General features: G+C 40.7%; 1 protein-coding gene across 8 annotated transcripts in view; it reads left to right on the top strand.

The window, feature by feature from the left end:
• The window catches only part of EVA1A (eva-1 homolog A, regulator of programmed cell death), a 144,875-nt gene that overhangs the window by 102,581 nt on the left and 24,308 nt on the right, over positions 1-17,986 (top strand). For 3 of the 8 annotated variants that reach the window (XM_025353978.1, XM_025353977.1, XM_025353976.1), the window contains 3 exons: positions 9,486-9,574; positions 13,116-13,238; positions 17,364-17,516. In XM_025353978.1, coding sequence (XP_025209763.1) covers positions 17,432-17,516 — 85 coding nt within the window. In that variant the 5' untranslated portion in view covers positions 9,486-9,574; positions 13,116-13,238; positions 17,364-17,431. Of the gene's footprint in view, positions 1-9,485; positions 9,575-13,115; positions 13,239-16,869; positions 16,933-17,363; positions 17,517-17,986 lie in introns of those variants that run through there. The other 5 variants (XM_025353973.1, XM_025353974.1, XM_025353980.1 and 2 more) reach the window with 3 other exon arrangements.

Here is a 17,986-nt window from a genome sequence, read left to right as displayed (position 1 = left end):
ATGAATCATACAGTGGTAAAGTCTAGGATTTTAGTGTATCCATCACCTGAATAGTGTGTGTTGTACCCAATGGTAGGTTTTCATCTCTCACTCCCTCTACTCTTCCACATTCTGAGTCTCCACTGTCTATTATACCACTATATGCCTTTGTGTACCCATAGCTTAGTTCCTACTTGTAAGTGAGAACACATGGTATTTGGTTTTCCATTCTTGAGTTATTTCACTTAGAATAATGGCCTCCAGTTCTATCCAAGTTGCTGCAAAAGACATTATTTTATTCTTCTTATGGCATTCAACTGATGAATGAATTACATACCCACCACACTTTATTTATTCATTGGTTAATGGTACTTAGGTTGATTCCATATCTTGCAATTGTGAATTGTGCTGCAGTAAACATTTGTGTGCAAGTGTCTTTTTATATAATGATCTCTTTTCCTCCGGGTAGATACCCAGTAGTGGGATTGCTTCATCAAATGGTAGATCTACTTTTAGTTATTTGAGAAAACTCCATATGGTTTTCCATAGAGGTTGTTCTAATTTACCCTCCCATCAGCAGTGTATAAACAAGTTTCCTTTTTTTTTTCTTTTTTTGCCATATCTATGCCATCTATTGCTTCTTGACTTTTTAATAATGGCCATTCCAGTGAGGATAAGTGATATCGCATTGTGAGTTTAATTTGCATTTCTCTGATGATAAGTGATGTTGGCATTTTTTCATATATTTGTTTGCCATTTGTATATCCTCTTTTGAGAAATTTCTATTTATATCATTTGCCCACTTTTTAATGGGATTTTTTTTCTTGCTGATTTGTTTGACTTGGAGATTCTGGACTGATCTTTGACAAGGCACACAAAAATATAAACTAGGGAAAGGATACCTACCCTATTCAGTGGATGGTGCTGGGAAAATTGGATAGTCACATGTAAAAGAATTAAACTAGATCCCTATCTCTCACCATATACAAAAATTAAGTCAAGATGGATTAAAGACTTAAAAATAGTATCTGAAACCATAAGAATGCTAGAAGAAAACCTAGGAAAACTCTTTCAGACATTGACTGAGGCAAAGAATCTGTGACTAAGACCCCAAAAGCAGATGCAACAGAAACAAAAGAAATAAATGGGACCCAATTAAACTAAAAAGCTTCCACAGAGCAAAAGAAGTATTAACAGAGTAACAAACAACCTACAGAATGAGAGAAAATATTTGCAAACTATGCATCCGACAAAGGGTCATTTTAAAAATCCACTTTGGCAATAGCTATCTTTAATTGGTGTGTTCAGATTATTTACACGTAATGTCAGTATTGAGATGTTAGGGCTGACGTCTGCCATTTTGTCTTTTGTCTTCTGTTTTTTGTTTGTTTGTTTCTCTGTTTTCTTTTTTTTAGTTACTTGAACATTGTTTTAGAATCCCATTTTGATTTGTTTGTAGTTTTTTAAATATATTTCTTCATACAGTTTTTCTAGTGGTTGGTATATATATATATATGTGTGTGTGTGTATATATATATATATGGCTATTTACCGTCTGCTGGTGCCATTTCACCAGTTTGAGTGAAACATAAAAACCTTACCCTGCTTTGCTTCCCTTTGCCCTACTCCAAAGTGTGTCTTAAATATTTCCTTTACATACATTAATTTTTCATTTTAACTTAATTTTATTTTATTTTTGAGACAAGGTCTCTCTCTGCTGCCCAAACTGGAGTGCAGTGGCACAATCATAGCTCACTGCAGGCTCGATTCCTGGGCTTAAGCAATCTTACTGCCTCGGAGTAGCTGAGACTGTAGGCATTTGCTACCATGCCCTGCTAAGTATTTTTTTAAATTATTGGGAGGCCGAGGCGGGCGGATCACGAGGTCAGGAGATGGAGACCATCGTGGCTAACACGGTGAAACCCCGTCTCTGCTAAAAATACAAAAAAATTAGCCGGGCGTGGTGGCGGGCGCCTGTAGTCCCAGCTACTCGGGAGGCTGAGGCAGGAGAATGGCGTGAACTCGGGAGGCGGAGCTTGCAGTGAGCCGAGATCGCCCCACTGCACTGAAGCCTGGGCGACAGAGTGAGACTCCCGTCTCAAAAATAAATAAAATAAAATAAAATAAAATACTAATAATTTTTTTTTAGAGATTGGGGTCTCATCATGTTGCCCAGGCTGGTCGAAATTCCTGGTATCAAGTGACCCTCCTGCCTCTGCCTCCCGAATCGCTGGGATTACAGGTGTGAGTAACTGTGCCTGGCCGCCTTTACATACATTCAGAACCACATCAGAAAGTGTCAACATTTTTGCTTCAACTGTTAAATACAATTTAGAAAACTCATGAGGAAAAAGAAAGCCTACTGTATTTACCTATATTTGTGCTTTCTTCTTGATATTTCATGATATCTTTAAAAAATTCTTTCTGTTTAGAGGATTTTAGTAATTCTTTTTGGGTAGGTCTGCTGGCGACAAATTCTCTTAGTTTTCCTTCACTGGAGAATGTCTGGTTTCCCCTACATCTTGAAGGGGAGTTTTGCTGGGTATTGATTCTGGATTCACAGTTCATTTCTTTCAGCCCCTGAAATATATATTGTGCTACTTACTGCCTTTTGACTTCCATGGTTTCCAATGAGAAACCCTCTGTGTTCTGAATTGTTTTTTCCCTGTAGCTAAGACGTCATTTTTCTCAGGCAGCTTTCAATTTTTTTTTTTGTCTTTGGTTTTCTTTTCTTCTCCCTCTCCCTGTCCCTCTCCCTGTCCCTGTCCCTGTCCCTGTCCCTCTCCCTCTCCCTCTCCCTCTCCTTCTTCTCAGGGTCTCACTCTGTGTCACTCAGGCTATAGTGCAGTGGGGCAATCTCGGTTTACTGCAGTCTCGACCTCCGAGGCTCAAGTGATCCTCCCACCTCAGCTTCCTGAGTAGCTGGGACCCACAGGTGCATGCCACCATACCCAGCTAATTTTTGTATTTTTAGTAAAGACAGGGTTTTGCCATATTACGTAGGCTGGTCTGAAACACCTGAGCTCAAGTAACCTGCCCACCCTGGCTTCCCAAAGTGCTGGGATTACAGGCTTGAGCCACCACACCCAGCCTCTTTAGTCTTTAGTTTTCAAAAGTTAAATTACAGTGTGTCTTCACATGGATTTCTTTGGATTTATTCCATTTGAGATTTGCTCAGCTTCTTGAATCTATAAGTTTATGTTTCTTGACAAATTTGGTTTTTTAAAAGTCATTATTTCTTTGATTACTTTCTCAGTTCCTCTTCATCCTTCTTTCATTCTGGAGCTCCAATGACACAAATGTTAGGTCTTTTGTAATAATCTCACAGATCCCTAAGACTCTGTTCATTTTTTTTCCATTGTTTTCTCTCTGTAGTTCAACTAAGTAATTTCTATTATTCTGTCTTTCAGATCACTTATTGTTTCCTCTGCCTCCTCCATTTACCAGTAAGCCCATCTATTTATTTTGAGCCTTTTATTTTGGTTATTGTATTTTTTTAGTGTGTGGAATGTACTTAATAAATGTTGGCTTTTGTTATTGTTGTTAATAAAAATAAACATGACCTTTTCTTTTAATTACCAGACCTACAATACCAAGTTTTACTCACATAAACACTGGCTGTGTTACAAGTATCTCCTTATTCAGTTCCTTTATTTCTTTAGTTCTTTTCATATGCCAGGTATCCTATCCTTTCTTTATTTAAACATATTTTTTATTTCAATAGTTTTTGGGGAACAGGTGCTGTTTAATTACACGGATAAGCTCTTTTTTTTCTTTTTCTTTTCTTTTCTTTTTCTTTTTTTTTTTTTTTTTTTTTTTTTTTTGAGGCGGAGTCTCGCTCTGTCGCCCAGACAGGAGTGCAGCCGCCTGATCTCGGCTCACTGCAAGCTCTGCCTCCTGGGTTCACGCCATTCTCCTGCCTCAGCCTCCCGAGTAGCTGGGACTACAGGCGCCCGCCACCACGCCCGGCTAATTTTTTTGTATTTTTAGTAGAGACGGGGTTTCACCGTGTTAGCCAGGATGGTCGCGATCTTGTGACCTCGTGATCTGCCCGCCTCGGCCTCCCAAAGTGCTGGGATTACAGGCGTGAGCTACCATGTGCGGCCATTACATGAATAAGTTTTAGTTTTTTAATGGTGATTTCGGGGCCGGGCGCGGAATATATATATATATATATATATATATATAACTACATATTCTTTATCCACTCGTTGATTGATGAGCATTTGGGCTGGTTCCATATTTTTGCAGTTACGAATTTTGCTGCTACAAACATTCATGTGCAAGTGTCTTTTCCATATAATGATTTATTTTCCACTGGGTGAATACTCAGTAGTGAGACTGCTGGATCAAATGGCAGATCTGCTTTTCATTCTTTAAGGAATCTCTGTACTGTCGTATAGTGGTTGTACTGGTTTACATTCCCACCAGTAGTGTATAAATGTTCTCTTTTCACCACATCCATGCCAACATCTATTAGTTTTTGATTTTTAAATTATGGCTATTCTTGCAGGAGTAAGGTGAATATTCCTTATTTAGGTATATTCCTAAGTACTTTATTTTTGTTTTTGCAGCTATTGTAAAGTTGGTTGAGTTCTTGATTTGATTCTCAGCTTAGTCACTGTTGGTGTATAGCAGTGTTATTCATTTGTATACATTGATTTTGTATCCTGAAACCTTACTGAATTCATTTATCAGTTCTAGGATCTTTTTGGATGAGTCCTGAGGGTTTTCCAGGTATATGATAATATCATCATCAAACAGTGACCATTTGACTTCCTCTTTACCAATTTGAATGACCTTTATTTCTTTCTCTTGTCTGATTGCTCTGACTAGGACTTCCAGTACTATGCTTAATTGAAGTGGTGAAAGCGGGCATTTTTGTCTTGTTTCAGTTCTCGGGGGAATGCTTTCAACTTTTCCCCATTCAGTATAATATTGGCTGTGGGTTTGTCATAGATGGCTTTTATTACCTTAAGGTATGTCCCTACCATGCTGATTTTCCTCAGGGTTTTAATCATAAAGGGATGCTAGATTGTGTCACATATTTTTTTCTGCGTCTATTGAGATGATCATATAATTTCTGTTTTTAATTCTGTTTATGTGATGTTTCACGTTTATTGACCTGTGTATGTTAAACTATCCCTGCATCCCTGGTATAAAACTCACTTGATCATGGTGTATTATTATTTTTATTTTTGATATGCTGTTGGATTCAGTTAGCTAGTATTTTGTTGAGGGTTTTTGCATCTGTGTTCTTCAGGCATATTGGTCTGTAGTTTTCTATTTTGTTATGCCTTTTCCTGGTTTTGGTATTAGGCTGATAGTAGCTTCATAGAATGATTTCAGAAGGATTCTCTCTTTCTCTATCTTTTGGAATAGTTTTAGCAATATTGGTACCAATTCTTCTTTGAACACCTGGTAGAATTCAGCTGCGAATCCATCTGGTCCTATATATTTTTTTTTTTTATTGGCAACTTTTTTGTTTCTGTTTCAATCTTGCTACTTGTTATTGATCTATTCAGAGTTTCTATTTCTACCTGGTTTAATCCAGGAGGGCTGTATATTTCCAGGAATTTACCCATTCCCCCTAGATTTTCTAGTCTGTGCGCATAAAAGTGTTCATTGTAGCCTTGAATGATCCTTTTTATTTCTGTTGTATCAGTTGTAATATCTTCTGTTTCTTTTCCAATTGAGTTTATGTGGATTGTCTCTCTTTTCTTGGTTAATCTCATGAATGGTCTAACAATTTTGTTTATCTTTTCAAATAACCAGCTTTTTGTTTCATTTATATTTTGTATTGTTTTTTGTTTATTTCAATTTCATTTAGTTCTATTGCAATCCTTGTTATTTCTTTTCATCTCCTATGTTTTGGGTTTAGTTTGTTCTTGTTTCTCTAGTTCCTTGAGGTGTGACCTTAGATGATCTATTTGAGCTCTTTCAGATTTTTTGATGTAGGCATTTAATGCTGTGAAATTTCCTGTTAGCACCACTTTTGCTGTATCCCAGAGGTTGTGATAGATTGTTTCGTTATTATTCAGTTCAGACAATTTTTAAATTTCCATCTTTATTTCATTGTTGACCCAAGATCATTTAGGAGCTGATTACTTAATTTCCATATACTTGCATGGTTTTAAGGGTTCCTTTTGGAGTTGATTTCCAGTTTTATTCCACTGTGGTCTGAGAGAGTAGTCAATATAATTTTGATTTTCTTAAATTGAGACTTGTTTTGTGGTCCAGTCTATCTTGGAGAATGTTCTGTGTGCTGATGAATAGAATGTATATTCTGCTGTTGTTGGGCAGAATATTCTGTAAATATCTGTTAAGTTCATTTGTTCTAGGGTATAGTTTAAGCCCATTGTTTCTTTGTTGATATTCTGTCTTGATGACCTGTCTAGTGCTGTCAGTGGGGTATTGAAGTTCTCCACTATTATTACGTTGCTGTCTATCTCATTTCTTAGGTCAAGTGGTAATTGTTTTATAAATTTGGGATCTCCAGTGTTAGGTGCATATATATTTAAGGTTAGGACTAGGGTTAGGGTTTGCTGAGCTGCCGGGCTCCAAGCTGGTACCGGGAAGTGTCTGCAAAGAGTTCTGTGATGCGATCTATCTTCAGGTCTGTCAGCCATGGATACGACCACTTGTTCTGGTGGAGGTAGCAAGAGAATGAAGTGGATTCTGTGAGAGTCCTTGGTTATTGTTTTGTTTAGTGCATTGGTTTTCTTAAATACTGGTTATGCTTATAACGAAGTTGTCACATAGACAGATTCAAGACCTCTGGTTAGCCAGGATATTACGGATAGTGAAATTAGCTGTTGTTTTCTCCTTTCTTGGAGCAGGTTGGTTCCGTAATGAGTTGCTGTAATGGCTTGAGTTGGTTGTCCTCCAGCCAGGAGGTGACGCTTTCAAGAGAGCATCAGCTGTGGTAATATTGGGGGATGCAAGCTTGCCCTAAGGTCAGTGGGATAACTATTCAGGTTTCTCAGGCACTGGCGGGGGTGGGGGGGCTATAGAGCTCCTGCAAGTTTATGTCTTTTGTCTTCAGCTACCAAGGTGGGTAGAAAAAGACCATCACGTGGGAGTAGGGCTAGGTGTGCCTGAGCTCAGACTCTTCTTGGGTGGTGCCTGCAGAGACCCCTTGCGGGGACGGGGCAGTGGTTCTCAGGCCAATGGAGTTGTGTTCCAAGGAGGATTATGGCTGCTTCTGGTGCTTCCTACAGATTGCCAGGGAAGTGGGGGAAAGCTCACAGTGACAGACCTTACCCAGCTCCCACACAGCCAGCAAGGCCAGTCTTAGTCCTGCCAACAACCAACAGAGCTGAATTTGTTTACAGGCCTCTGGTGCACAGGGCTGAGATCTTGCCCCAGGCTGCAAGCCTCCCTGCTGAGAAAGCAAGCAGGGCGTTCAGGCCTCACCCCTCCCTGACTGCAGCAGCTTCTGTGCTCATATCTACACTTCCTATTCGCCCCCACCCCTCAGATTCTGCCTAGGAAAATTCATACTTGATCAAAATTATGATAGAGTTCAGCCGAAAGTCTCCTTCTTCCTGTGGCCCTTCCCCAGTTCCACTGGCTGCCCTCCCCAAGGAACCCTGTGAGGTAAAGTCAGAAATGGCTTCGCTGGGCTTCCCTGGGGACCAGGAGTGCCTACAGGGCACTTCCCATGGCTTCTTCTACTTTTGTATTATGCTCAGCTATCTAAATTCATTTCAGCTCTAGGTAAAGTTAAATCCTTCTTCCATGATCTAGAGTTCCAGGTTCCCCAGTGAGGATGTATGTTCAGAGGCAGACTTTCCTCCTCTTACACTTTGGGCACTGGCTGTTTTTTTGGCTGTTTCTTGGAGTTTGCAGTAGCAAGCCACTCCTTTCAAAGGGTCTGTGAATTCTTTCAGTTTCCCTGGTATGTTCCTGTGGTGGTTCTTGGAGCAAAAGTTCACAATGTGAGTCTCCAAATGCTGCTCATTATTGTATTTTTTTAATTGTAAAATTCTGTTTCTTTATATCTTCTCTTTATTTGCAGAGACTTTTTATTTCTTTGCTGAGGCTTTTAATTTCTTTATTTGTTTTAAGCATGTGCATAATTGCTTATTGAAGTATTTTTAAAATCATGGTGTTTAAAAATCTTTACCAGATAATTCTATTATCCTTATCATCTTAGTGTTCGCATCAATTGATTGGCTCCTCATTACTGCTGGATGGGGATGGGAGTTCTGGATCCCATGTGGTCTCCATTGATGTGGGGCTTATAACCACTGGTAGTGATGAGAGTCCTGACTAGGCTGCCTCTGATACCCCAGTGGAGAAGGGGAGGAGTATCTAGTTATTTCTAGGAGGGGGCAGATGTCCAGGCTTCCCATGTAGTCCTTACTGATATTGCCAGGGAAGGTAGCTCACTAGCTATCTCAGATGAAAGTCTCATCTCTCCCCTTGGGTCTTCTCTGACATCACTCTGGCAAGGGTGTTGGAGTTTCTTGCTATAGTGTCTTAAGGGTGAAAGTCTAGGCTATCTACTCAGGCTTTGCTGGTATGGGTGTGGGTGTGGATGAGGCCATGGGTTTTTTGTTTTTTAAAATGCTGTTTGGCTGAAGTAGAGTGGCTATTGTCCAAGAGTTTTCTGTCATGCTAGAACACTCCTTTCCTGGTACTCTGGCTAGAGAGAGCAGGCATTTTTTGGGAGTCTGTTTTTTGTGCACCAGTTGCGTTGGGTTTCTGGGTTGCTGGCTTCTTCAGCTACTTTATCTCCTTGGTTTTTGGTGTGCATCATCCTTTACCTGGGCTACTGAGTTAGACCCCCAGTAAGTCTTTCAGACCATCTCTGGCTTCTCCAACACATCCTCCACACTTCTGCCAGTGTTTTCTTCCTACAAAGCAGAACTGACCATGTCATTCTCCTGTTAATATTATTTACTGTCCATAAAATAAAGCTCAACTTCTGCAAGGCACTGCAGATCTACCAAAATGCAATTCCAACTTTGCCTTTGCAGCTTTGACTTCTGTTCAGTTTCTCTGCCTATCCCTTTGCTCCCATGCTAAAGATGTGCCATGTACTTTAGCTCCTGCTCTTCCCTCTGTCTCCAGTGCTTTTCTTTACTCTAGCAAAGTTAAGAGCACTGGAGTTGGACTGTTTAAATTTGAACTTCATCATTTTCTAGATAGGTGATCTTGGGCAACTTTGCCTCTCCATAGCTCAGTTTTCCCATCTGAAAAATGAGGATAATAGCATCTACCTCATGGGACTGTTATGAAACTTAAATTAAATAGCACTTTGCAGATTGTCGGGTTGAAGAGAAAGGTCTCAATAAATGTGAGCTATTAGTATAATTCATTATTAAATTAATACTCAGTAGTTAAATTAATATGCAGTAGCTCAACATTCAATTTGAATGTTACCTCTCTATGAAGTCTTTATGGGTCCTCTGCATTGCTACCTTGTTATTGAAATTAATTATTCTTTTCCCAACTGTCCACTTAATTTACATTGCATTTATACTTGATTCTGTTTGCAGTGTCGGTAGGTAGATTGCTGACCACATTTGCTCATTTCTGGACTTAGTCATTCAAAGGAAGCCCTGTGAGTCAATCACTGGGCATGGAGGTGAGTAACATGTGGACCTTCAGAGAATTCTCAGTTCCTTAATAGCTGCAGCTTGCTTGCTAAATAAATGGTTCTAGTGGGGCTTAATAAATATTTATTAATTTAACACAAGCAAGCTCTGCCTTGGGATAGGAAGGTAGGCAGCCTCCAGGCTAAACAGTATCACAGTGTATTAAAGTTAGAAACATTTTGTGAACCACCCTTGGTACTGACCTCTGCATAGTGCTAAGTGAAAGCCTCGGGCTCTGTGTTAGAGCCCTGCTGTAACAGCATTGGTATTCCTGCAGTCTGTGGCCACCACCAAGTGAGTCTTGTCTAGGACCATATCATTTCTTAACCCTGGTTCTCTTAGGTTCAAATCAAGACAAAGATTTTTCTTGAGGTCTCAGGAGTAATGTCAGTGTCATTGAGGACATTGTTCATTCTGTTTTAAGGCCCATGTCTGACAATCTTAGCCCCACACACCTTGACTCCCATCACTGAGACAGAAATTTGTTTTAAAGCACTTAAGTGCCAGGAATTGTGTTAGCTACCACAAATGCAGAAGGATAGGACACAAGAGCCCCCTCGACATCCAGGAGCTCATAGTCTCCATGCTGGAGCAATCATTAGAAGCACAGACTTGATTGTTTCACTGTGGCCACCTTACCAACAATGCTTTGGTAGATAGGCTGGATATGAAGCCAGATATTTTAGGCCAAGGATGGACTGATGGAAGAAATGGAAAGAAGAAATACAAGTTCCTATGAAGATGTATGTCTATGAAGGGAAGTAGAATGGGTGATAAGAAACTACAACGGAGGCTGAGCAAAGGGAAGATTGTTTAAAGGTGGGGGAAATTACGTAAGTTTATAGTAGATAAAAAGAGATAAGGGCAGTAGATCAAAAGATAGATTGAGAGAGTGATTGGGAAAGAATGAGCAAATATTTGAGAAAAAACAATAGATATTCATATACACATACATATATACATGCATGCATACATACATATACACATTGTATATTTATATATGTATGTATATAAGTATAGAATGTATATATGTATGTGTGTTTATATATATGTATTTATATATGGGACAGGAAGGTGAAGAGAAAGTGAAAGACTAAAATTTTGAGAAAGAGAATTATACAAATATATATAATCACTCTATATACATATTATCTATTTATCTACCTACCTGTCTGTCTATCAATCCATCTATCTGCCTACCCATTTATATAGAGAGATGGAGATCAGCCAGAAAAGGGAAAGTCAAAGAAGAATCATTCATTAATGGAACCATGTCCTGTAGGAAGAAGGAGGAAATAATTTGAAAGCACAGGTGAAAACTCCTTAGAGACAGAAGGAAGGAAGGTCAGAATGAGATGGAAGGGAGGAAAGTTAGAGTTCATGTAGGGTGCCCTCTATTTCTCTGGAAAGCTGAGAAGATTGAATGAGGAGATTGAAGAATGAGAAAGTGAGAAAGTAAGATGTCAGGGACATACATTCTGGCTTTCCTCGCAGCACTGGGGACCTCAATTGATTTTGTAAATTCAGCATTTGCAATGCTGCAAATATGAATGATTATACTTTTTCAGAAGCACTAGCCTGTAGGGAGGAGAGAAGGCAGGTGAGGGTTGGAGTGCTTTGGAAGTTAGACCTGAGGTTGAGGGCAGCAGAAGGGTTCTGGTGAGAGTAGCATATAGTGTAGTTGTAGTAGCCAGGCTGTGCAGAGGAAAGATGAATCTAGGATGAGAGTGATAAACTGAGTGAGCAGGGAGGGAATGACAAGATAGAAGCCTCAGAGAGCTTGGGGAGCATGTTTACTTTGATTCAGGTATGGAGAGTGCATAGCAGTATTCTCATACTGCTAATAAAGATATACCCTTGACTGGGTAATTTATAAAGGAAAGAGGTTTAATTGACTCACAGTTTTGTGTGGCTGGGGAGGCCTTAGGAAACTTACAATCATGGAGAAGTACTGAGCAAAAGGGGGAAACGCCCCTTATAAAACCAACAGATCTCATGAGAACTCACTCACTACTAGGAGAACAGAAGCATGGGGGTAACTGCCCCATGATTCAATTACCCCCCTCACTGCATCCCTCCTACAACACTTGGGGATTGTGGGAACTATATTTCAAGATGAGATTTCAGTGGGGACACAGCCAAACCATACCAGAGAGGTAGGATAGAGGTTCTGATTGGAGAGTGAGATTTCTCAGTGTGAGCCATTTATCCAGCAAACAGTCCCTGAGCACTAGCTCTGTGAACTTATTGTTGGAAACTCTGAGAACAAAGATAAGAATTAAGGCATGGTCCTTGCCCTTAAGGAGTTCACAGCCCAGTATTCAGAGGTAAAACCTTTCCAGGTGATGACAAGGTCCAGGATATGTCTCTGGAAATGATTCCTTGTGATGGTTGGGAGGGGAAGATTGATGGGGCAATGGAAACCAAATGGCTGGCAGGCTGGCATGTTAGATGTATCATCCCCAGGTGCTTATCTGCCCTACAAATAAAATCGGGGTTTCTCTCAGCTCAGTTATTTCTCTGGGGCCATGTGTATCCTCTCCGCAGCTGGTGATATGAGGACTGTTTTTCCATTTGAGCTTTTGCTCTTCAGACAACATGTGACTGTCCTAGGGTCAGTGCCTGATGGTTTTCACAAGTGTAGAGTGGAAGGTCAATGGGCTTCAAAGACCTACTTCTGCACTTTGGTACATGAGTCTGTAAACAGTTACCGATCCCATGCTTCCAGTTTTCTTTTCTTTCTTGCCCTTATTTTCTTGACCTGTAAAATTAACATAGGATGGTGCCACCAATCCTTTTTGGAGAAGAAGCAGCTGAGATGTGTCTCTATAAAGTCATCAATAAGCAGAAGTCGGAAGCTGCAGTAGTTGGCAGGGTGCGATGATAATGAATGAATGAGTGTGCACATGTGAAGTGGGGACAGCTCAGTGCTCAGAGCTCCGTGAATGATTTCATTCTTCCTGAAAGCTTCTAAGGGAAGCTGGACACAGAGAGGAGATTTCCTACCTGGGCTGAGTAGAGGCCTTGACACTTCAGCATGAAAAGCACAGGGTGTAGGAATCTACATATCAGCATTTCCAGGATTCTAGTGCCTACAGAGCTGTGTGAGACTTCATTTCATGGCCCATCCGGGCATTGCTAGAAGGGAACAGAATGCCCTCCCTTCCTGTTCCAGAGAGGCTAGCCTGCAAACTTCACTGATGAGAGGCCAGACTGGCATATCCCACACTAGCTGTTTTGTGGATTTTGGCTGACAGGAGTGGAGAGGAAGCATGTTTCTTTGATCTTTTACCTCTTGCATCCTTTCTGCCATGACCTTGGGAGATTGGTTTATCTGGCTGTCTAGTTCAAATTGCAGATTAACCTCTGTCAGTGGGCTTTCTCCTCTCTGGGGATGCTATTCATCCTTCCAAGGATCCAGACCCTAGCCACCAAAGCTTCTCTGCTGGGTTCACACACACACCAGGTCTAAGGTATGATGTGATCTCCTGGGTATGTGATGGTTTTTGTGCTGCTGCTTTTTTCTTTCAGAGTCTGAGAAGCCAACTGGGGCCAAGCAAGTTTTAGAACCTCTACTGGCTGATGCCAACATCGTCAGAGATGAACTGTTCTTACCAGAAACTTCTCTGCTCCTGACAGCACACCTCTCCCCAGGTAGCTAAAGGGATAATGAGATTATCACCCCCTGAACACTGTGTAATGACACAGTCACCTGTATGGGGGTGACATACCAGGGGACACTCAGTTCCAATTGCAATATCATAGGCACAATATTAGAAGAATATCTAGACACTCTTATAGCCAAAGAAAGGCATTTGGAAGATTCATGGGGGTCTTTCCTTTGCTTAAATCATGAATTTTTATTAAATTTTACACAAATACATTTTTCCATTTATTCATACGATCTTTTTCCTGTTAATCGATAAATATGATAGATTACACTTATTTACAATCCGATTTTTAAAAATAAGTGCAATAACATCTCTTACTTAAAATTAAACCATATTCATATTGTGATATGAATTAGAATTTTATTGACTTCAAATTTAATACCACTAAAAGGTAACTCTGCCATCACTCTTATTAACTTAAAACCAAAATTTGATTGCAAGATTCTTTAAATAAAGTAACCTTCAAAATTCACTGTTTTACGTCACCAACACAATTTTTAAATTGTGATAAAATACATATAACAAAAATCATTATCTTAAATTACTGTTAAGGGTATAGTTCAGTGGCATTAAGTATATTTACATTACTGTGCAACCATCACTGTCATCCTTCCCCAGAACTCTTTTCATCTTGCAAAACAGAAACTTTGTACCCTGTATCCTGTTCAATAATTATCTTTTCCCTGCCTCTGCTCCTGACAACCGCTACTCTACTTTCTGTCTCTATGAATATGACCACTGTTGGTGCTTCATACGTGTGGAATCATATAATATCTGTCCTTTTTGACTGGCTTATTTCACTTAGCCTAATGTCCTCAAGTTTCATCCATGTTTATGCCTTCCTTTTTAAGGCTGTGAGTAATATTGCATTGTATGTGTGTACAACATTTTATTTATTCATCCATCTGTGGATGGACATTTGGGTTACTTCCACCTTTTGGCTGTTGTGAATAATGCAGCTCTGAACATTGGTGTACAAATTCTGTTCAAGTCTCTGCTTTAAAATCCTTTGAGTATATACCCAGAGGTGGAATTGCTGGGTCATAGGATAATTCTATTAAAACATTTTTTAAGGAATAGTCGTCCTATTTTCCATAGTGGCTGCACAATTTTACCTTCCCATCAACAGTGTACAAGTTCCAATACTTATTTTCTGATTTTTGATAGTAGTCATCCTAACGGGTATGAGATGATATTTCACTGTGGTTTTGATTTTGATTTCATTAATGCTTGGTTAGGTGGAGCATCTTTTCATGTGCCTATTGACTACTTGTGTATCTTTGGAGAAATATTGCTTCAAGTCTGTTGCCCATTTTTAAATTGAGCTCTTTGTTTTTAGTTGTTGAGTTGTAGGAGTCCTGATATTAGGAATTAGGATAGGTAGCAGTCTGGATATTAACCCTTTATCAGATATATTATTTGCAAATATTTTCTCCCATTGTGTGGGTTGCCTTTTCACTCTGTTGTACCCTGGGATGTACAGAAGTTTTTAACTTTAATAGACTCCATTTCTTTTTTGCTTTTGTTGCCTGTGCTTTTGGTGTCACATCCAAGAAATCATTGTCAACCCCAATGTCATGAATCTTTACCCCTATGTCTTCTTCTAACAGTCTTCTAAAATTTTTAGCTGTTACATTTAGGTCTTTGATACATTTTGAGTTAATTTTTTATATAGTATAAGGTAAGGGTCCAACTTCATCCTTTTGCACATGGACATCCAGTTTTTCCAACACTGTTTGCTGAAAAGGCAGTCTTTTCCCATTGAATGGTCTTGGCATGCTTGCAAAAATAATTTGAACATATATGTAAGGGTTTATTTTTGGATGTTCTATTCTATTCCATTATGCTACATGTCTGTTTTTATATGCTAGGCCTATGCTGTTTTGATTACTGTAGATTTATAATAGGTTTTGAAATCAGGAAGGGTGAGATGTCTAACTTTGTTAATTTTCAAGATTGTTTTGACTATTTGGGGTCCCCTGAGATTCCGTATGAATTTCAGTATGGATTTTTTTATTTCTGCAGAAAACGTCATTGAGATTTTGGGACTGCCATAAAACTTCTGAATTATTTCTTATAGGAAACATTTGCCACACAGATGAAGAGAAGGGGGGCATTTAGGAGAAAGGAAGACTGTGACCAAAAGCATGAAGAGAGGAAAGGGCTTGCTCTACTTGGGGAAACTAAAAGTAATCTAGTATTGTTGAAGCTCTAAGCTTTCTTATTATCTGTGTGTATATATGTGTGTGACTGTCAGCTTGGATAGGAGACACATTAGGAGGTATGGAAGGGGTCAGATATTGTGAAAGTGGATGTGTATTGTGTTAAGAAGGTCAATGGAAATTCATTAGAGTTGGGTGGTGGAGTGATGTGATCCTATTTGTACTATGGAAAAATGACCCTGTTAATAAGCATGGGTGCTATACTGAGCAGGAAGGAGGTACCAGCAGAAAGACCAGATAGGAGATTGTTGCAAAACTCCCAGAAATAAAATGATAAGACTTGCACCCTGGTAGCATTAGTGGAGACAGGAAGGAGGGAATGGATTTGAAATAGACATGGCTCACTACACACTCAGACATGTTCCAGTAGCTTCACTCTTTTCCTGGGTCTTGAAGTCCTTAAATCTGGAGAACAGCCTCTGAACTCATGGTGATGATTCTAACCATTCACCTGTGTCATCCAGTTGTCACCTTTTAGGAACACAAATGACTGTTGAAAGAGGCACTCTGTTCTGGCTCAGAGGCTCAGTGGTCCCTTAACAGCAGCCAGTCTCTTTTCAAAGCCCCTGGAGCTCCCACTCCTTGTGCTGTCACTCTCAGAGCCTCTGGCTGCTCCAAGGACTTTGTGGTTGTTTCTTTGTACCTGTGAGTTGGTTGGTGTTTTCTTGTTTTGGTTTTTCCTGAAGCCTGTTGAAATCTACCAGCCTGAGAATGTTCTGTTGTAGCCCATTCTATTTACCTCATAGAACTGCCACTCTCCAGGCCTTCTAATTGTGGCCCATGTTACATCTGTGACCCACTGAGAACCCAGGTTCATTCCCCAAGCCTGACACCCCTCTACACTCTGTGACTCAATTCCCTGCCTTCAGTTCATAGCAATGTCAAATGAGCCATTGGGTATTTGCCACCTCTCTCCCACTTCATGCTCAGGATCTCTCTGTAAAGCCTTTGCTGAGTAACTGGATAATGCTAATGCCAGGCTTGAGCTGCAACAGCTGGGGAGTGGATGTGCTCCTCCAGCCAGAGGCTGAGCACTGAGATTCCAAGTCCCTGTTCTGATCTCTGGAGGGATGGTTCTATGGATGGGCAGTCTGGGCCACGTGTGTGTTCTACTCACCCATCACAGTCACAGGTGGAGTCATAGAGCTAGAGGCAGGGAGCAGCTCCCGCTCCCAAATTCCTGTAGGTATTTTAGAATGGGAACTGCTTTGGCAGTTCTGGGATAGCCAGCTCTGAACCACTGCCAAAGGCACACATTTAGTGACCTGAGGGATGAGGCAAACTGATCAAGGTGCACAAGTGTCATCACTGCAGGCTCCTGGGAAAGCACAGCAGGAGAGGAGAGGGCTGTGGCTTGTAATTAAAATGCAGTGATGACTGTAATGATGACTTGAACCTGATGGGCTGTGCCTCAAAGGTGAACCAGGGAGAATGAAATAAAGAGTTCTGGAAGAGGTAAGGGGGGATTTTAGTGGGAATTAGGAAGATACGGGGAAGAGAAAGGAGAAAGATCAGGAAAATCAGGGATGTAAGGAGTTTCTACTTCCTTGAAAGCCAGGAAGCTCACTTGAACAAAGAGCACAAGACCCCAAATCTTTGTGACACCCCTGGCTTGGAGAGCTTGCTGGTCTTTCTTTAGGATCCTGGCTAGTTTTCGCGAGCATAGTTTTCACAAGCAATTGAAGGATAATTTCCGTAGATCTATAGTGAAGCTATCCCGCAAATAAAATGGGGCTGGCCAGAGAGGGTCTGTAGTTTCCAAAGCCCCAAAAGGACACCTGCAAATCAGCTGTTGCAAAAATATGTCTTTAGGAGCCCAGGCTACCTGGAACACGGCCTCAGGACAGCAGAATGTGCCTTATCACTCACTTTGTGTTCCCAAACAGAAGAGAAGAAGGAGAGTGGCCACGTTGATTCAGCCAAGCACCTCCAGGAGGTCCCGTCTGGATGTCCCATGAGGCTGCCGCTCAGCCACAACCCGGAGCACATGGAGATGGCTTTGCTCAGCAACATCCTAGCAGCCTATTCCTTTGTCTCAGGTAGGTGCCTGGTCTCCGCTGGGCCAGGACTGAGGTCTGGGACTGGGTCCAAGGTTGTCTCCTGGTTGGCCATCTCTGGCCTTATTCTCAGGAAAGACACACTACATAATCATAGCTACTGCTCGGCTATGCTGAGTTTTGAGATGAAAGGTCTCCTGGTTGGGAATTAAGCTTGTCATTCTCTAATTTGAAAAATGAAGGGTTCTAAGAGCTTTGTCTTGCAGAAAATGTTTAGCTGCTCAAGTGAGTGATTGAAGTGGCCCGGGGCTGCTGTTGACTTCTGTCACTATGCATTAACTCTGACCAAGGCGGGGGCTGATGGAGTACCTCAGCCTGATTATTCTATGCAGTTAACCTCACACAGGCTGCCTCTGTATGAGACTGTGTTTGTGGGAGAGAGAGTATGTGTTTTTATGTTCTGTGTTTGGGGCCTTTCTGAGGTATTTGATGAAGCTGTAGAAGAGATGAAG

Source organism: Theropithecus gelada, chromosome 13 (assembly GCF_003255815.1).
Source record: "Theropithecus gelada isolate Dixy chromosome 13, Tgel_1.0, whole genome shotgun sequence".
NCBI lineage: Eukaryota > Metazoa > Chordata > Mammalia > Primates > Cercopithecidae > Theropithecus > Theropithecus gelada.
Note: the sequence above shows the minus strand (reverse complement) of the source record. Positions and strands in the feature narration are given on the sequence as shown.